The sequence below is a fragment of the Cheilinus undulatus genome, linkage group 13 (assembly GCF_018320785.1).
Source record: "Cheilinus undulatus linkage group 13, ASM1832078v1, whole genome shotgun sequence".
Classification (NCBI taxonomy): Eukaryota; Metazoa; Chordata; class Actinopteri; order Labriformes; family Labridae; genus Cheilinus; species Cheilinus undulatus.
The window spans coordinates 18472075-18493228 of NC_054877.1; the positions used below are offsets into that span (position 1 = coordinate 18472075).

Genomic DNA, 21154 nt, shown 5'->3' on the forward strand with positions numbered 1-21154 from the left:
TGTCCACAGTCACCTCAAATACCAAAAAAATCCATTCCCTCTCTTTCTCCACCTTTCAGAAAATGTGTGCTGAAACAAGCTTTTCTCAGATTTAGCTCCTGGTGACCTCACCAGGAACATAAGCACCAGCCCCCAGGTTTGGTTGGCCATCCCCCACTTGGAGGAAAGTTCTGCCCTCCTCTACTGATCCTCTCAACTACCAGCTGTGATGCTGGATAGCTCTGTGGGTTATCCTGCCAGACCACAGTCTGGGAGGTTGATGGTTTGAATCCCAGTCAAGTTCTAAACTTTAGATAAAAGTGTCTGTAGTGCCAGAAGTGCTGCATCCATTTCCTGAGAGGGGTGCGGTCAGGGGTGGAGTCAGACAGCTAATTACCATTTAAAGCCACGGACACAGAAACGGCTCATTCTGAGAAGGGCTGAAAAAGAGGGGGTTTTAAACGTACAAAAATCCTCTACTGGAGTGTTTTTTCAGCAACAAACCTCACAGGCATGTTTTGGGGACCTCTGAGACCAATTTAAGCTTGTCTTGAAAGGGTATAATATGTCTCCTTTAAGGTTCCAGCAGACTGAGCTACTTTTTCTTTCTTTCTTTTAATTCATTTTCAACTTCATTGTTTAGTTGAGGGAAATATACTTTGCACTGCACACTATACTGTCCTCGAAAACAGTAAACGTTTGTTTTTGGAGATTTTAGCAGTTTACTGAATACCTAAAATTAGAGATGCAAAAAGAAAAAATGCCATAAGGACCGGGGTGCAGATGTTCTAGTGCTAGGCTATTTGCAATTTGCAATTGGAGGCCCTGGGGCCAAGTCATTCCCCCAAGGTCATTTTTAGCGGCCCTTTAAGTAGACTGCTTAGAGATGACCACACAAGTTTTCAAAAAATAAATAGTTTGTTATATTTGCTTGCTCATTGGTCACCTTTATTTCCCAATTTGTTGGTCACCTCACAATGTTGCTGTTGTCCTTGTTTATACCATATTTTCTCATTCCTGCCTGACACAAGCACTGCTCTCCACTCCAGAGTTTTCAGTTTTAAAAAATTAAATATGGTTGTCATGTCTTATGGGATTCAACCAGGATTTGACAACCTCCATGGGGCCCTCCATAGGGCTGGACCCCAGAAAGCTTTCTCCTTCATCCCCCCTTATGGGCGGCCCTGGTTATCAAGTTAGTTTTAAAACCTTGGTATTATTTGGCCTTCAATAACTTCATGCCTCATTAACAATTAGACATCCAAGTCTTTCAGATTAAAAGCTCCAGTTTTGAGTACAAGCACTGTAATCATTAGGTGGTCCATTTGTTCTTAATTTAATCCTTTTTAGTTTATGCTATGTTTATATTTAACAAGTATTTGTTTGTTATACAATATCAATTTTTTCCACTTGGAGCATATCTTAATATTGATGGCACTACATTAGGTGCTAGAATTACTTTTAAACTTAATAAGCTCCATCCAGGCCAGTTTCAACATAAATATTATGTTAACATGCTAATAACCCATGATTTCTTGTGTATAAAAATTGTCTTTGTTCTTGTAATTTAAAATTATTTCATGACAATTGATTACTATGATATGCGGATTATATTTTTTATTTCTCTAATTCATTATTTAATATGTGTCTTCTTGTGAAGCATGATTGTTTTTTAAATCAAGTTTTCATATTTAAAAACTAACATAAAAATAAAGTTTTTAATCATAGTTTTTAATACAACAGCTTCACATCAAGAGACCAAAAATTTTTTTTTTCGGTAAAATAAAAGTAAGATCCTTATTTCCCCCTTTTCTAAGAAATATGATAAGAAGATTAACATTGTCCATATTAATAGAGAATTTTATTCTGACGTTTAATATTTGAAAAAATTTAAATCCCCAAAAGTGTTTCCGGTGACGCTACGTGGACCACGCCCCCTACACTTCACTTCCTGTAAACAAAGAGGCTACTGTCCGTCTGTCAGTAGCGTTCGTGTGTTCTCCATCACTTTCTTCGTCCTTTTCGTCGTGTTTGGACCATGGCCCAGGCTGGAGTGGTTCTGGATAAGGACCAGTTTAACTGTTCAATATGTCTGGACGTGTTGAGAGACCCTGTGACCATTCCCTGCGGACACAGCTACTGCTCGGTCTGTATACAGAACTACTGGGACCAGGACGACTATCTGGGGATCTTCGCGTGTCCCCAGTGTAGGCAGAACTTCAACCCGAGGCCTCTGCTGGCCAGAAACACCATGCTGGCCGACGTGGTGGAGAAATTTAAAAAGACCGGACTGCAAGAGGCCGCCACACCCGTGAACCAAAGCTTTGCTGCGGCAGACGACGTGGAGTGCGACGTCTGCACCGGGAGGAAGAACAAAGCTGTAAAGTCCTGTCTGGTGTGTCTGGCCTCCTACTGCGACGTCCACCTGCAGCCCCATTTCGAGTCTGCTGCCTTCAAGAAACACAAGCTGGTGTCTGCCTCCAAGAAACTCCAGGAGACGATTTGTACCCGACATGACAAGCTACTGGAGGTTTACTGCCGCACAGATAAACGGTGTATCTGTTACCTGTGTCTGACTGACGAGCATAAAGGACATGACACGGTGCTGGCTGAGGCTGAGATTCAACAGAGACAGGTAATCTAGTCACCGGATTCAATCAAGGCAACGGTAGTGATGATTATAGACACTCTCACGATACGATATCACGATACTGGGCGATGTTACTATCGGGCAAATGTAGGCTTGGGGCCTCGCGGTATAGATATTGTAGGTAGGCATAACATCGACTATGATAAAGATGTGCAGAATAAGTGTCGGTAAAAAAACATAAAACTGGAATTTGAGTATCCAAAAAATTCCCTAAGTCCAAGCCCCTCAAACTCCCTTAAATGTCTATCAAGTAAATTAGCCTAGAATTAGGAAGATCCCTAAATGCATGCTAAAAGAATAAAATGATGGATCACTGGGTGGTAAAATGGCATGAAAAGAATGAAACTATTACCTGTGGCAGAAGAATGGTGAACATATATGAATTTATAGGGGCATCACAAAAAATTTGAATGTCAAAAAAAAAAAAAAATCTTATTACTTTGATTTAATTCAGTCAGTGTTACTCAACCCTGCTCTATCAAAGAGCCAAACTGTTGAAACATCCTTTTGCAAGAGCCACAGTCTAAGTGGTGAAAAATGGGTTTAAGTGGCAAAAGTGGTCAAATAGTGGCAAAAATGGGTGAAAAGGGGCAAAATAGGTATAAAACTGTCAAAAACTGGGTGAAAATGGGGGGAAAAAGTAGAAAGTGCCAAAACAAATGGGTGAGAAATGACAAAAAATGAGTTACGGGTGGCATGAAATGGTCAAAAATGGCAAAAACGTTGCACAAAATGATTGAAAAGTGATTTAAAAGGGCAAAAAATCAGCAAAGAGTGGCAAACTGTCAAAAAACTAGCATTTAATGGCAAAAGGCAGCCAAAGTGGGCAAAAATTGCAAATAGCAAAAATCAGGATAAAAGTGGCAAAAATGGGTTAAAGTGGCTAAAAGGGGTGAACCAGGGCGAAATAGGCATAAAATGGCAAAAATAAGGAGAAAGCCATTAATAAGGGCAGAAAATGGCAAACATGGGTGAGAAATGACAAAAAAATGGGTTAGAGGTGGGAAAAAGGGGCAAAAATTGCAAATAAGGGCAATGGAAATATGCAGACTACAAATAAAGGTTGACAATTAAAAGCCTACTGGGTAAGTGTGGGAAATTGCAGTGGATAATTCTGAGGTTAAAGTTTCCCTTTTTAAAGGTTCTCTGTGGGAATAATATTTAAAAATGGAACATAAAAGAGCCACAAATCAACACGAAAGAGCCACATGTGGCTCTAGAGCCATGCGTTGAGTATCGCTGATTTAATTAATTAAAGTTAAGCCTCAAAATATTCTGGATTCATCTCATACAAAGTGAAATATTTTAAGACCTGTTTTTTTATGGCTTACAGGTCCTGAAAATCAAAAATCCACTATCTTAAAATATTTGAATATTGTGGAAAAGTCCAGTTTTTTGTCGGTTATTTCTCTCAGTGTCAGTCCAAACAATCATGGGGAAGACTGTTGACTTGACAGTTGTCCACGGTAAACTTCATTATCATCCTCCTCAAGGAGTGTACGCCACATTAGGTCATTGCTAAAAGGGTAGGGTCTCAGAGGCTGTATCGAAGCTTATTCATGGAAAGTTAACTGGAGGAGGAAAGTGTGCCAAGAAAAGGTGATGAGCTCAGCCTTCAGGGGATTGTTAAACAAAGCAGAATCAAGAACTTAGAGGGGCTTCACAGGGAGTAGACTGAGTCTGGAGTCAGTGGATCTAGATCCAGGACGGGCCCAGGACATGGGCTACAAATGTTGTGTTCCTAGTCTTAAGCCACACCTGAACCACAGAACACATCATAAGTGTCTCGCCTGGGCTAAGGAGGAAAAGAACTGGACCGCTGCTCAGTAGTTCAAAGTCCTTTTTTCAGATGAAAGTATGTTTTGCATTTCATTTAGAAATCAAAGTCCCAGAGTCTGGAGGAAGAGAGGAGGAGCACAGAATCCAAGGTGCTGTAAGTCCAGTGTTTGTTTGAGGTGTTGTGTGATCTGCTGCTGTAGGTCCATTCTACCTTACCAATGCTATCAGCATCTACCAGGAGAATTTAAAGCACTTCATGCCTCCATCTGCTGAGGAGCTTTAGAGAAATACTTATCAGCAGGACTTAGCACCTGCCCACAGTGAAACCAAAACAACCAGAAACTGGTTTGCTGACTGTGGTATTACTGTTTGATTGACCAGCTGACTGGTCTGACGTGAACCCATAGAGAATCCCTGGGATGCTGTCAAGAGGAAGATGAGAGACACTAGCTAAAGGCTGCTATTGGAGCAACCTGGGCATTTTAACACCCCAGCAGTGCCACAGACTGATTAGCTCCATGCAACGTTGCATAGATGCAGTAATTTGTGCAAAAGGAGCCCTGACCAAGTACTAGGTGCATAAATGGACATAATTTTTTTTTTTCCCAGAAGGTCAACATTTCTGCATTATAAATTCCTTTTTTTGAGTTGGTGTTTGTTAATATTCTAATATTTTGAGATAGTGGATTTTTGATTTTCATGAACCATGGCCCATAATCATCAACATTAAAACAAAAAAGTCATGAAATATTTCATTTTGTGTGAGATGAATCTAGAATATATGGAAATTTCACTTTTTGAATTAAATTACAGGAGAAAAATGAACTTTTTGATGATATTATTATTTTGAGGCATCCATTAACAGTTTCCGCTGTTTTCAAAAAGGTGTGCAAGTGCACCGTCTTACAGAAATGGCCTTTAGTTTTGTATCGGATGCAGATTTCCACAATGTAAAACAGACTTTTATTGACTTGTTTATGATATTTTTCCACTCAGAGGGAGCTTGGTGACATGAAGCAGAGCTCTCAGCTGAAAATTCAGCAAAGGGAAAAGGAGGCACAGGAGCTGAGACAAGCCATTTTCTCCCTCACTGTGAGTACAAACATCAAATTATCAATTACAAGATGATATATGGATCCAAAGAGGATTTCTCCTCTTCTAGACTCATTTAATGTTTTTAAATCACCCATAAGGTTTGTGCCTCCCTGCTAGGATTATCACAAAAACTAGAATTTAACTTAGATATGATATAAGTTTATATTCCTATACATACCTTTTACAATATCATAGCAACAAAACTAGAAATCCTCTGCTTCAAATGTGGGTAATTTCTTGCTTTTTATTCCTTTTACAACACACACAACACTTGAAAAGTCTCAAAGTATGGAAAATGTGACCCCCTTTGTCCCTGCAGCGTTCTGCTCGGACAGCAGCCGAGGAGAGCGAAGCTGTCTTCACTGAGCTGATCCGCTCGATCGAGCTGAAGCGTTTCGAGGTGAGAGAGCTGATCAAAGCGCAGGAGAAGATGGCGGTCAGTCAGGCTGAGCAGCTGCTGGAGAAGATCCAGAAAGAGATCGCTGAGCTGAAGAGAAACGAGGCTGAACTGGACAAACTGTCCCTCACTGACGATCACATCCATTTCCTCCAGGTAAGAACCTCTCTGAGGGATGAGCTTTTTTAATTTCCATGACAGTCACTGCTTAAACATTTAGATCTCTTGGTCTTTTCTGTGTTTGTCCCTGCAGAGTTGTCAGTCTGTCCATGCTCCACCTGTGCTGTCAGCTCTGCCTACAGTCAGTGCTGACCCCGGCCTCACCTTTGTCCCTGTGATGACAGCTGTGTCGGACTTTAAAGGGCTGCTGCAGGAGGTCTGCCAGGGAGGATTTGTGAGCATCTATGAGAGAGGTACACACAGATTTTTATCAGTTGTGTGTTTTTGTCTAATTCTGTCAAATGTTGTTCATATTTAGTATGTTTCAAATAAGCTGGGACATTGTAGGGAATGTAAACAAACTAAGTGTAATCATTTATAAACATTAAAACCCTGTATTTTATTTAAATTTACCACAAAGATAAATCAAATGAGGAAAATGATAAATGTAATTGCTTTTCCATTGCTGCATCACTGTTACAGCAGCTTTATTCTTTAAACAACACTGTAAAAGTTTTAGGAAAATTTTACATGGCTTTATTTAGCATTCCCAACTTTTTTCAAGTCTTTTGTAGCCAGTCTGCATTTCCTCTCTAACTTCTAGTTAGAAACTAGTTCTTGGCATGAAATCTAAATAGGCATTTATTTTGAACAATGTTGAATTTTCTCAGTTTTATATGCTATGGTATATGTATGGTGTACAGAGTATCTGTGTTTCGCAAGTCATCGGATTCATCAAAAGCATCTCCAATTTTTTGGAAACGGGGGTTATAAGTATCTGTTTTCTGTCGTTTGTAGTGAGAGATGTATTCATAATAAGTCCTCAAAGTCCTGCTGTACAGCTCAACACAACACAGCCTAGTGAGGGAGCAGCAGCCGCACAAATGGAAGCAACTCAAGGTGAGTGTATTAACCTGTTTATGCTATTTTGAATATATCTTTGCATGAGACAGTCACAAAATAAGAGTTTACATACAGTGTTTACTAGTGTTTCTTTAATGATAGAAAGTTTAAAAAAAGATCAAGGATTTCTAAATAATGTCCTATTTTCATTTCAATACTTGCTTTCTCATTATATTACAGGTTCAAACAATTCTTTCTGAGTATTTTATCAAAAAGGTAAAAAGAAAAATTCAAACAAAAAGAAAACAAACACATTATAAATTGATTTCAAATATGTAAAAAGACAGACATTGTCCTACAAAAAGCAATCTTATAAAAAATAGACAATGCAAAACAAGAATGTCAAACATGATGTAATTTACATAAATCATTGAAGTTTATAAAGATATAAACCTCAACAATAAGACCTTGCTTAACTTTTTCCAAATATATAGTTGTTATAACCAATGATCTAGTCTTACAAAATGTACAACAGGTTTATTTATCAAATATTTAATTTAATGTTGTTACATACATATTTATTTTGCTGTTAGTAAAAAATTGTACAATACATCAAAACAGTGTTACATTTAAATTACAAGTGAAATAGAAAATGTAAAGTTAGGTTTTAAAACTCTTTTAACAATTTGGTATGTTTTTCACAACACCACACATTAAAAAGCATCAATCTAAAACATATAACCCATGCTTGAGACACCAACCACTCCCATGTCTTTTGCACATGTGCAAACATTAAGTAATTCTTGGTCAATATTGGCTTCGCTCTGAAAAGATTTTAGGCAATACAAAAAGACCTGAAATTACTGTAGTTTAGGTTGTTTAAATCTATTATCAGATGGTATAAACCTGAGCCCCCAGACCTTAAGGAATGGATGGAAGACTAACTGAAATATACAAAATTAAAAGGATTACTTTTTAACCGAGACTAAAGAAGCAGTGTTTGCTAAGAAGTGGTTTAAATGGACAGGAACTGTGTTTGTGTTTGGAAATGATGGACTTGTTAATGACTGTATGGTTGTTATTTCAACCTTATGCAGGCCCTTCTGATTGTCGCCCTTATCACTGTTTATTCTCATCTGTGTTACATCTTTGTCTCCATACATATAAAAATTGAGAAAACATGGAGTATTATAGAAAATCTCTTTTACCAGTTAATCATATTATTAGTAGCTTTTACTCATATTTAAAGCCATAAGGTAATGTTAAATTGTTTGAAGATAATACACCTAAAATATGTAGAATTTCTGCACTGAAATGTAGAAAGTATCTCAATTTTTCCTTAAGTTTTCAAAGACAGTTTAAGTCTCTATTTCCATAACTGTAAAGAGACATGTCTTTTATGGAGGCTGCCATACATTCTTACCTCAGTAACATGGAGCACTGAATGCACTGAAAAAAGACTCTTCTGGGTTCATACTGGAAGCAGTCCCAGCGCACATTTGCATTGTGGGACTGCTTCCAGCATGAACCAGACAGTCTTCTTTCCATTTATTTCTCCCTTATTATCATATTTTATGGATAAAAACAAGACATTGTTTGACATTTAAAAATTCAAGTCCTCAATTCAGAACAAGAATTAAACAGTGTTGATGGGAAAAGCGGGCGGCATTCATCTGTACTCATCATATTATATTATTGTTTTGGTTGAGAGCCCCCTGGTGGCAGAATGTTACACACTGTGTGTTTAATGCACTTTAGAAATACTGAGGTGATAAATATAAAAGAAGAAGAAAAAAGATTAACCCCTTAACTCCTGTTTTATCATATTTGATACATACTTTTATGATACCTCTATCTCATCAATATGATCAATAAATTACTCAAAAAACTTATGAATATAATCTGAAAAATGATAAAAATGCCCTCAAGTGGATTATCAGTCACCAAAAACACCTAATGAATGAAATTAGATACTAAAAATATATTTGTTAAATTTTATGGAAATTGATTTTTTTGACTTTTAGTAGAAAGTGAAATAAACATTTCAGTTCTAAATTATGAGAATTTTCTTGCTATTGTTTGTGTTTTCAGGCTTTAAGGGGTTAAAGAAGTCTAAGAAATTATGAATAAAAAACTTAATTTGATCAGGAGGGAAGTACATGTACAGTACAAAAATATTAAATTTACTTCTCCAGAAAGTAAACACATGTATTTGATTTATTTTGCTGTGATTTGTGAAGCTCTGTAGTTGAATCTGTTTGTTTGATTCTGCACCCATCAGACCACATTCCCGCGCACCACAAACCCCTGAGTCGACTTGTTTGTTTTTAGTAAATCCTGCTGACTGTGCACAAGTGAAGATGTGACAGTGCTGCTAATTGTGGACTGCAGAGGCTGTGCTTTGACTGTTTGTTTTCCTTTATACTTTCAGTGACCTCTACACCTGGTCTAGACCAAAGTCCTGTGAACCCTCTGAACCCTTTCCTCAATCCAGGACCCTCAGTGCCCACCTTCACTTTCTCACCCTTTGGTAAATAAAGCCATTATTGAACAATTATTCAATTATTGCATTAAAAACTGTGCTGTGATTTGTCATGACTTTAAAAAAGAAAATCCCAACATTGCAGCTACTTAAATGGTTATGTTTTAAACTGTTGCAGTGTATGAATCCCTTCCTGGAATATATTTGTGCTTTTTTAGTGATAAGAAAACGAGGCTGAGTTTCAAACATGGCAAACACAGTGACACCTAGAGGCTTCTTAAGCTTACAGCAGCCAGTCAATTATGGAGTCAAAGCACTAAAAACCCTTCATTTATTTTGGTAGTTTATGTGCTGCAGTAAGCCTGGGTTTTATTTACTGAATCTTTAAGACTTTAGAAATTCTTATTGTATGATTAGTTATTTAATTGATACATAATTGATGCATAGCCCACAAAGTATAGAAAAAAGTATCCATGCTTTTGGGAGGATATATTTATGTGGTTTAATTAAAATTAGACAATATCACATTAAAGTTTGATTAAACTATAAGATTTTTATATATTATATTGACTTTGCTATTTGCAATATCCATAATGTTTCCAACAATTTTAAAAACCCAGAAAAATATGGAAATACTCACCAGAGAGTGAGGGAGGAAGTTGCCATTTTTTTCTTTGTTCAAAATGATGTTATTGCAGTCATTTCTCTTTGAATACAGTGAAATATCATGAAAAAACTCTGGTAAACATGATGTGAACAGAGCGTCATCATATCATCTTATCCCCTTATTCTTTGCATATATATTTATTATGGTCAAAGGTGGCTCCTTAGGCGTGCCAGTAGTCGAGTGGTTAAGGCACATGCCATATACACAGGCGACCCGGGTTCGAATCCGGCCCGTGGCACTATTTCCTGCATGTCTCTCCCCACTCTCCTCCCCATTTCCGACTCTATCCACTGTCCTATCTAATAAAGGCAAAAAGGCCAAAAATAAAATCTTAACAAAAAAAAAAAAAAGGTGGCCCTTTAGTGCAGAAATGCATACCATGTGCTTACGTCTGTGGTTTCTATTTATGCCTTGAGCTGCAAAGCGACATTACTTTGTTGTTACTTTGATGTTGAAGTGTCTAGATCTTTTTGCTTCACTAAATTTGGATATTTCAACAGTCTAAGGATGAAATTATTCCTCTTCTGTCTCCACAGGCTCCAAGTTCTCCTCAAGTTCCAGACAGAGGCACATGCAGCGACGTGCTCACCCCAGGAGGAAGTAGATGTAAAGTGGACTAGAAAATCAACATTTTACCTGATACAACACGAGCTGAATGTCATTATATTACTGTACTCTCTTCCCCTTTTCCTCTCATGAAACTGCAGTAACATTGAGGCATTGTCTATTTAAGAATTCACCATTTGCCATTAATTGAACCGTGTTGGCTTCCATGATTAACTGTACTTGTATCTTGTATTATGATGGAGAAAATGAGACAAGACAAACATTTGTAAGAACCGTATTAATTTTAAGTATTAAGCCTGAGACAGCACACAGCTCTAAGTATCATTATTTTCAGTATTTTTAAGGACGTTGCCTTGAAATGTATTATTGTTTTAGTTGTTTTAAAGTTATTCCTCTGACACTTATTTTTAACCAAACCTACAGAACATTCTGCTTTACAAATGTGCGTGTGTGATAATATATTGTGATTTGTGACATGCTGACATTAAAAAGAAATCAAATGAGCTTGTAAAAACAGTTTCTCAAGCGTGGATTTATTTGTATGAGGGTTGGTTCACGTTTCATTGTACTGTGAACAAAAACAGGCATGTGGACTCAGAGGTGTGTCTGCTGGATCAGTCTATTTCCTGGTTTTCTGGCTGTGATTGGATACCTCAGGTAGGGCTGGGAAATATAATTATTATTAGTTTTTTAAAAATTTTTTACTTTTTATTTTTCATCTTTGTTCATTTTTTACAAAAACATTGAACATTGACATTGAAACCATCTGTCCCAGTGATGGTCGAGGGTTTTTGTTTTAAATTTCGGAAGGTGAGTCAGTTTTTCCATATAATATATTTCCTCTAAAATTGTGAGCCACTTGGCTATTCCTGGAGGTCACTTTTCAGCCAGCTTCTCGTGATGGCCTTTTTGCATGCGAGAATCATTATTTTGAAGAGATACATGTCCTCTTTAGGGATGCTGTTTCCTGGGGCTAAGCCCAGGTATAGCACCCAAGGGTCCCTAGATATCCCAGTCGCAAAAATCTTTTCCAGGATCTGGATAACTCCTTCCCAAAATGTTTGAATTTTAATACATGACCAGAAGATATGAGAATGACTGGCAAACATGTGGCCACATTTCCTCCAGCAATGTTGTTGTATGTCACCGTGTTTAGATTTTAAGTGCCACTTTCAGAGATGAGTGACAAAAAATACTTAACTTTTTCATGATATTCTAATTTTTTGTGATGCACTAGTATATTCTTTTCTTAGTGGCAGAAATGGGCCTCCGTACATATTTCCCAGCCCTAGCCTCAGGTGCAGCAGGTGAAACCAGAGACGCTGTTGTGATCACGCCCATCTTTGTCCCTTTAGTTTCTACTCAGAGAGTGGAAGAAATGGCAGCGGCGACTATTTCTATAGAGCAGGACCAGTTTTGTTGTTCGGTGTGTCTAGAGATCTTGAGAGACCCGGTAACGATCCCGTGTGGACACAGCTACTGTCTAGACTGCATCGAAGACTACTGGAACAGAGCTAAACATAAAGGCCAGTACACCTGTCCTCAGTGCAGGCAGGTGTTCAACCCCAGACCTCTGCTGAACAGGAACACGGTGCTCGGAGAGGTGGTGGAAAAGTTACAAACGGCTCCGCGCGAGTCCAAACCAGATGAGGTGAAGTGCAGCGCGTGCACGGTGAAGAAGACAGCGGCTGTGAAATCTTGCCTGGCGTGTTTAGAGTCCTACTGTGCGCCTCACCTGAAAGCCCACGATGAACGCTTCCATGGAAAGGCCCACATGTTGATCCCAGCCTCCGATGAGCTGAAGGAGAAGCTGTGTCCACAGCATGACAAGTTACTGAGGCTGTACTGTCGCACTGACCAGCAGTATGTGTGTTCACAGTGTGTGAAAGGGAGACACAAGGGCCACGAAGCAGTCACGGTGGTGGACGAGAGAGCAGCACAACAGGTCTGTCTCATCCTTTTTAAAACTGTTTATGTCCAGTTAGACACTCTTAGTTGGCAAAAATGTTATCTAGCAAAAAGTTAGACTGTCTAGAAATTAAAAGCAAAAACCGTGAACGCAAAAACAAATAAACATGAAATAAATAAAGAATATAAATAACCCAAACCCAAAACATCACTAAAAAAAATCAATTTACTAATAAGTAATGAGAAAGTACAACAGAACCAAGTTTAGAAAATGCCAGATGATTAATGCCTACTTTATTTTAAAGCACCTTTGAGAAACTTCCAGTTTGTATGGATTTTGGCTCCCCCTGTGGACAAAGTCAAGACTGTAGCCAGGACATAGTCTAAACCAGTGGTTCTCAACTGGTAAATTTGGACCCAAAAATAGGTCACATGGCCATTTTCAGTAATTCTTTCTTATAGCTATGAAGGATCCTGGAACACTTTTTGGAGGATTTTATGTCATCAACTACCATCAGAGGACTGTTCCATGTCAAGGATCCTCAAAATGCTTCAAAGGACTGAACAGAGAATTATTAGGGATTGCACATGTATCCCCTGCTCACAGGAATTACCCACAATCCAACGTGCACCTTTTCCCTTTCTTAAAAAAAAAAAAGTTATCAGGAGGAAGGAAGCTGGTTCCTCGACCTCTCAATGCACTTTAAATTGAAGTTTTGTCTCTTTTCCAACGTAAATATGTTAACATCACAATTCTATTTCATCAAAGTAAAGCTGGACAGATAAAAGCAGCAGCATATAATATAATAATATTATGCTAAATCTGTTATGATCATATAATGATATGGTAACATCACAAATATTATCAATGTACAGCTATTTCCATTTTTGTAAAACACGCTATAAAGCTTTGTGTAGAGAAATAAATGTTCCTGTCCAACACTCCTGATGTCTTGTCCTTTTTTCCTTGCCATATCAATGTGATCAATAGAGAGTAAGATAAAAACATGGCAATGGAGCAAAAATATTGTTGTTACCCTAACCACAAGTTTAATTTTCTATGTTTGCTAAATCTTGCATCGCCAAAGTTTACGATGCTTAAGCCCAAGATAACTTAGCCACATTGATTTGGTAATGTTAACTACATTAGCTTTAGAAAAAGCTAACAAAGGTAAAGGGATCCGTTGTTCGTGTAAATACTAAAATTCTAATTCAAAAGCCTGACCTAGAAAACTCCATGAAACACTCAAACACAGTTAACATAGCTAAGGCCAAGGCTTACAAAGCTATGTTTGCTCATGCTACATTTGCTAAGACGAGGAGGCTATGTAGCTACGTTACCTATGTAGCTAATATAGCAACGTTAGCATTAGTCGTGACTCGTGTTTGCTAAATCTCACATTGCTTAAGCTGAAGATAACGGAGCCACAATGACTTACGTAGTAACGTTAACTACACTAGCTAGCATAGCTTTGTTAGCCTTAGCTCAAACCAACAAAGGTAAAAGAGAGCCACTGTTCATGTAACTACCACTGTTTCACACATCCATCTGGAAAACCTCCCATAGACGGCTTTTGGAAAAGGGCAAAGCCTTTGAAAAAAAACTCAGAGGGTGATAGGATGAATATTCTGTCTGTCACATTTTTACGGGCTGATCAGAGCAACAAAACACGTGACGCTGTAGCCCCAAACCGAGGTGCGCCGCTACTGATGAATAAACTCAGTCGATAGCTGCATAATGCGAACAATGGCAACTGTAGAAATGTCAGTACATGACTTTTGTCGTTTTTGAAAAGACAACATCTCAATGCTGTTCTTTGTTATTTTATAACAAAGAATTGTCGTCAAGTTCTGACAAAACATCCACGGCAATGTCTTCCGCCATACTTGCACCGGCCTCTTCTCGCCGCTTGCTTCAGCTACAACTCCACCGCACCCGAAAGTACAGCCCCTCAACGCTGATATGTCCTGTCACTTTCTAACTGGGTCCAAACAGTTTAGACAGGAGCTTTGCAAGATGAATTTGCCCATGAGAAACACGAAAACAGGTGAATTGATCTGCTTTGCAAGGTTATGAAATACATGTAACAATGCATTTAATTAGTAATGCTGTTATTTCCTTCCTGATAGAGGTGGCTTCTTCTCACAGTAGTGGCCTGCTGCCAGAACACCCCCCCCCCCCCCACCCCCCCAAAAACGTTGAACCACAGGGCTTTGTTTGTATGCTGTCAGGATACCACAACAGGAGGCAGAGTTCTGTTGCTGTGGCAGTCTTTTCTTTCTTTCTTTTCTTTTTATAAATACATCCTTTAATTTCTTTATACATAGCAGCTGCTCAAAGTCTTAATTCTAAGTTTGAGGATAAACTGTGGACAAATTAGCAAAACAAATAAATGAATAAACAACTGACATGTTTTACATATTATCAGTACACATGCATGCAAATGCCCCTTTCACTTCATGCAGTCTTGCTGCATTCTCCATCTTTCATCTGACTAAAAGTATTGCTTATGTACAACAACACTGTACTATACTGCTCAGCACCCTAAACCAACCTATCTTTCAGTTAAAACTTGCTTCAACAACCATTTAACAGAATTTGTATGAACTAAAACTTGTTTGAAATGCTGACTTACCAAAAGTCATGCTGTTGTCAAATGCTAAATGTAATTCCCCCAAACCTGATTATGATCTCCAGTTCTCAGGGTACATAGACTGAGTTTGCTTTGTTAGTTGTTTTTTTTTTTTTGTTTGTTTGTTTGTTTGGACTTCTCTATGCTATTAGAAATTTCTATGAAAATAGTTTCAAACATGAACTAGAAAAGCACTCGGACCACTGCAGACCTCTGCCATAGCCCTATCTCCTAATAGTAAAGAATCCTTTAAAAAAAATCCTGGATCCACACGGTGATCTAGATCACTCCCAAAATCTAATCAGTTCTTCCTCATGCCATTTCTGATATTTCCTGAAAATTTCATCAAAATCTGTCCATAACTTTTTGAGTTATGTTGCTAACAAACTAACAAACAAACAAACAAACTAACAAACCCTGCCGATCACATAACTTCCTTGGCGGAGGTAGTTAATAAGACAGGAGGTTGATATAATGTACAGTATTAGAAATCTGTGAAGTAAAGCACCAAGCAGCAGAAAAGAAGCTCTGTTGTTATGTCCACTGAATGGAACACCCTTTAAAGCCTGATGTAAAACTTTAGTTCTTCAAATATTCAATACAGGAAGTATAAAATTTGGTCTTGTAGTTAAACTTTTGACTCTGATGTTACTGTGGTGAAAGTTTGGATTGAAAGAGCAAAGGCCTTCCGGTGCAGTCCGACCCTTTGATTGTAAAATCCAGACTTTCCAGTCTGAGATTTGAAGCCTGAGGGAGACACTGTGTGATATTCATCTTTTGTACTCTACCAGAAAAAACTCCAGGAATCATCTTTGAAATCTCTGCACAGACTGAAGGACGCAGAGAAAGAGCTTCGATATGTTGTCAAATACATAAAGGTGAGCAAATCTTAACTGTAAATGTTATTGACACAGAGTTGGCTGTGAGTGATTGTCTTCTGAAGCAGAAACTTTTATCTTTCCCAGCACTCCACAGAGGCCGTGGTGGAGGAGAGCGAGAGGATTTTCACCAGGATGATCCGCTCCATAGAGAAGCAGAGCAGCGAGGTGAAGGAGCAGATCAGAGGACAGCAGAGAGCCGCCGTCAGTCAGGCTGAGGAGCTGCTGGAGAAGATCCAGAGGGAGACGGTGGAGCTGAGGAGGAGTGAAGCTGAGCTGGAGAAGCTCTGTCGCACCGAGGACCACCTCCACTTCCTGCAGGTATGAAAGTGGGACTTGTCAAGACATAAATTCTTCAACTCAGAAATATTTGCAAAACAAAACTTATACTCTGTCAACAACAGGCTCGCCTTAGGAAGGAATATCTTTGTTAAAGGTCTAATATTGTTTCTTTTTTCTACCAAAACAATGAGAATGTGGCTGACACAAAGTAGTATAGAAATAAAACAATTAACAAAAATTACATAATTCCACAATAACAATGTTTTTCTCTGAACTCAGTCTTAGTTCTAGACATGTTTCCCCGATGAAGGAAAGAAATAGCTTCGAACGCTGACATATTTAGTACCTCATAAAGGGTTAAATTCTTTGGATAAAATTAAGCCATGGTACATCAATCTTGCACTACTAGATACTACTGAAAATGAATGACATGAAAAATCTCACTGCCTTTGTTTTCACAATGTTAGGAGGTATTTGCCCACCGGCAACAATAATTGCCGCTTGACAAAAGACTACACAGATGTAATGACATCTGATGTAACATCTGTGGTATTCGAGTTATTCTAGAAAGGTTAATGATTTAGTTGATATATATTTATCAACCATGAAAACTTCATTATACCAAAGTGACATTTCCTTGTGAGGATTTGCCTTTGTCCCTAATGGATCAGGAATTCAGTGTCATATGACAGGAAGTACGTGGAAACATATTGTTCTTCCTCAAGATTATTCCTCAAAGTGTCACCAGTAGAAAAAGCATGCAAAACACTAAAAAATATATTTATAGAAGGGAAATGTCAACTGTGAACTTTGACAATTGTTGTTGCTGGTGGGCTTAAATGAATTAACACAGCGGATCCCAAATGTTGCGCAAGTCTACTGTGTACTGTGGGAAATGTGTACAACCATAGGTTATCACCAAATCTGTACATCAACTAAAGATACTGTAACATATTAAAGGCTATTTTGTACAAATAAGGATATCTTGTGCATTGAGATTCGACTTGATCTTAGTTGTTCTAATGTTAAGCTCCCATTGATTAAAATCTAATAACTCTAAGTTCATAAGTGAAGTGAAAACATAAGTAGCATACAGGTAGGGATAAAATAATGCAACTCATCCCTGAAATGGAGACTAAACAAGCAAGGGTGTATTTAAGTTATAATTTTTAAAAATTAAAATATTAAACTACTGAAACTATCAACCTAAAATAGTGTAAAAATACTGTTAAGCACTTTTCATCATTACTAAGAAAACACTGGCTCTGCCTAATTTTTACCCCACAGTTTTTGACATGACACCAGTATTAAACTGATTATTAAAACAGTTGTTGGCATCAAAAAGTTCCACATCATTCATAAACTATTATATCTCAGACATAAATCACTATAATTAAACCATAATTCTGTTCCAGTGAGTGTTTTAACCTTTTTAAGCTTCAAAGTCTTTAGCAAGTCAGCTTCAATTTTTTCCTTGTGTACTGATCAATTCAAGACTTTGATATGCAATGAATCTCAATGTAAGGCAAAAAATAGCCCTTTCCTGATCAAATAAGTATGATTTCAATTGCAGCATAAACTTTATATCATGTCATCCTGCTTAAAGTGTTTCCTCCCTGTTTGTCACAGTTGTTGCACTTATATTCAAATGTGTTGAGTGTTTGGCTTTTGTTTTTCATCTCTGCAGAAGTCTAAGTCTCTTCACTTCCCAGTGATGACTGTGGAAATGCCAAGCACCGACTCTCTTCAGTATCTGATGTATAAAACCATGAGAGGAGCTCTGGCAGACCTCAAAGACAGTCTGGGTGAAACACTAGAGAAAGAATTCAGCAGAATCTCTGAGAAAGGTTTGCCAATTTACAAAAACAATCACCATAAAGACCTACTCTGTGCCTTTGTGAAAGCGTTTACATATTTACCTATCAATGCTCTTCTTCATTTCCAGTTAATTCACTGAAGGAAACCAGCAATCAGATAACTTCAGAAAAGGCCAAAAGTAAGCAATTTCCCCTTCTTCTTGTCATAATTTAGATAACTCATTGCAAATACTAAATAGTGCTTTTATGTTGTCATGTACATCAGTTCAGTTTATTTGCAACAAGGCTTCAGATCTGTAGGTTCCTATTAAGAGTCTGGTTTTTCCAAAAACTTTTATGAATCAGAGCACAATGTAGTTTCAAATATAAGAAATACACCAAGAGTAGTGTATGATAAAGTAGAAATTGCATGAGGTTTCTGTAAATGTAACCTCATCCACTTAATGCTTTATAATGCACTTACTTTTTAGTATTTCAGTGTCATTTGATGCTCTTTGTGCTACTTCTTTTCTGTGCTGTAGTGTCAGAACAACCTGACACAAGTATAGGATTAATGAAATATCTCACCTGGTTTTAGGAATCCTGCTGTTATTATATCATTAATCAGTTAGTCGTTGAGGTTATCATATCATTAATCAGTTGGTCATTGATGTTATTATATCATTAATCAGTTGGTCATTGATGTTATTATATCATTAATCAGTTGGTCATTGCATCTCTGTGTTGGAAGCACTTTGATCAGTGACCACTTCAGTTGATATACTTTGAAGTTTGACGGTTAGTTCCTGGGATCCACCCTTTTGCTGGAACAGATTTAAAATGATTTTCTCTGGAAAAAGGTAATATTCTCCTCTAACTTTTAAAAGCTAAAAGCATAACCCAGGTTTGACAAAGACACAAACTGAATATATGATCCAATTCAATTAAGAATCCATTGTTTGTAGAGGGTTCTGGCAGCACACTGCATATCTCAGACACCCCCTCTTGAAGACGACTACTGTGAAAAGCCGGCTTTCTCAGAATGGATGGTATACAATTAGTTTTTTATAATGCTAAACATGCTGTTTTTTTTAATTCAGATTTATTCAAAGTTTACCAGTTACATTCATGAAATAGCCATATGGCAAACATTGCAGACTGAACAAAATTTCATAAATAAAAGAGAAAGTTCCAGTGTCTGAATAAATTATGTATAGACCTATTTTAGAAGTAGCCTGTTTAGCTTTGTTAGCTTTAGCGTAAGCTAACATTCTCTAGCTACATAGTTAACATTATTACATAAGATGTAAGCCAATAGCCATGTTAGTTTTAACTAAAGTCCAAAGCTAGCCACAGTTTGTGTTACTACTTCTGAAACGGGTCAAACTTTAGCAAAGGTAGCACAATCTATTGTAGCTAATGTAGCTTCATTAGCTTTAGCCTTAGAATTCAGCTTTAATGAACTTTTTGTAATTAGATTTCAGTCTTTGGCAACCTTTGGTATCCTGACCCTTACCCCAAATTGAATTTTAATTTGATTTTATTTTGAAAGTTTTAGTTTGTATTTTTGTTTTGACACATGCAGCGTTTCATTATTGTGCTCTGCTGTGAGGCAACTGAGGCTCAGTAGGTTGGTCATCTAACAATCGGAAGATGAAGGGTTCAATCCCCAGCTCTTGCAGTCATCTAACCCCAATTTACTCCCACTGCCTCATCAGTGGTGTGTAAATGTATATAGATGCGCATGAATGGAATTAGATAATATTGATGGCCAAACTCCATAGCAAACCTCTGCCATGAGTGTATGAATGTAGGGTAAATCAGTGTGAGTGAGGTGCACAAGCAGTTTGAATAATCAGACGACTAGAAAAGTGCTATACAAGCTCACGTCTATGCACCATTTATTTCTCCCCAGAAAAAATATCCATATTAAATCTGTTCCCAGCAAAAGATGAATTCCATGAACTGTCAAACTCTATAATTTAACAGTAACCTAATTTTAGCTTTCTGTTGGTTTTGGATTTCACACCATCCATCAAAACTGTCATATTTAACTTTCAGCTTCCTTCAGCAGGGCCTGAAGCATCATTTAAGCTTGGATATTTATGTGTTGTACATAATGTACCCTAGGATTAGTATTTTTGTCTAGACTGTACTTTTACTTTTTAACTTCCAAGATTTTTTCAGTGTAGTTTTTCACTGTAATGCTAATATAACCATACTAGTTTCTAACTGAGAATCATATATGAAAATGATATGGGATATTGCATTCATAACTCTGCTCTGTACTGGTGCATTTATTGTCTGACATGTTATTTATCCAGCAGCAAAAGACAATGCCATACCCTACAACCTTGACCCAAAGACAAGAGCTGATTTTCTACATTGTAAGAACATTTATTTATATTCCTTCTTAAAAATCTGTCTTTTTTCCTTAGCCCTACGTACGTTTTTAACTGTGTGCCTCTTTTTTTTTAGATTACAACGAAGTAGCCCTGGACCCAAACACAGCCAACCCTTACCTGTCCTTCTTCGAGGGTCGCAGAGGAGTGACCACACGCTTAGAGCCTCAGTCATACCCAGACCACCCACAACGTTTCACCAGCTGGGCTCAGGTGCTGTGCAGAGCCGGAATGGCCGGACGCTGCTACTGGGAGGTGGAATGGGCCGGTAACGGAGGGGTTTCTATTGGTGTTTGTTACAAAAATATGAACAGAAGTGGAGGAGGGAGCGACAGCAAACTCGGACACAACTCCAAATCCTGGAGCCTGGACTGCTCCCCGTCAGTGTGCTCATTTCAACACAATAAAGAGAGTGTGAGCATCTCTGCTCCATGCTACAGCAGGATAGGAGTGTATCTAGACTTTAGGGCTGGAACTCTGTCTTTCTATAATGTTTCTGATACAATGGTTTTACTCCATAAAGTAAAGGCATCGTTCACACAGCCTGTTTACCCAGGATTCTGGGTAGGGTTGGGCTCTACGCTGAAGCTTTGCTCTCTTTAAATCTAAAAACTTAACAGCATCACAGAGTCTCAAG

The 21154-nt window shown here is 37.9% G+C and overlaps 2 protein-coding genes across 3 annotated transcripts; both read left to right on the forward strand.

Annotated features, from left to right (window-relative positions):
- Positions 1–1928: 1928 nt before the first annotated feature.
- Positions 1929–11132, forward strand: ftr67 (finTRIM family, member 67). Its single transcript, XM_041803448.1, has 7 exons — positions 1929–2614; positions 5405–5500; positions 5823–6056; positions 6154–6313; positions 6858–6959; positions 9334–9432; positions 10588–11132. Exons 1-7 carry the CDS (start codon positions 2018–2020, stop codon positions 10653–10655), a joined length of 1356 nt encoding a protein of 451 aa, XP_041659382.1. The 5' UTR covers positions 1929–2017; the 3' UTR covers positions 10656–11132.
- Positions 11133–11996: 864 nt separating this feature from the next.
- LOC121520138 (E3 ubiquitin/ISG15 ligase TRIM25-like) lies at positions 11997–21148 on the forward strand. Of its 2 annotated transcripts, none has more exons than XM_041803436.1 (7): positions 11997–12563; positions 15951–16037; positions 16125–16358; positions 18007–18166; positions 18265–18315; positions 20440–20502; positions 20594–21148. In XM_041803436.1, the coding sequence occupies exons 1-7, from the start codon at positions 11997–11999 to the stop codon at positions 21118–21120; spliced, it is 1689 nt and encodes a 562-aa protein (XP_041659370.1). In that variant the 3' UTR covers positions 21121–21148. The 2 variants fall into 2 exon arrangements, with proteins under 2 accessions (XP_041659370.1, XP_041659371.1); XM_041803437.1 differs by having other exon boundaries at positions 20443–20502.
- Positions 21149–21154: the final 6 nt, after the last annotated feature.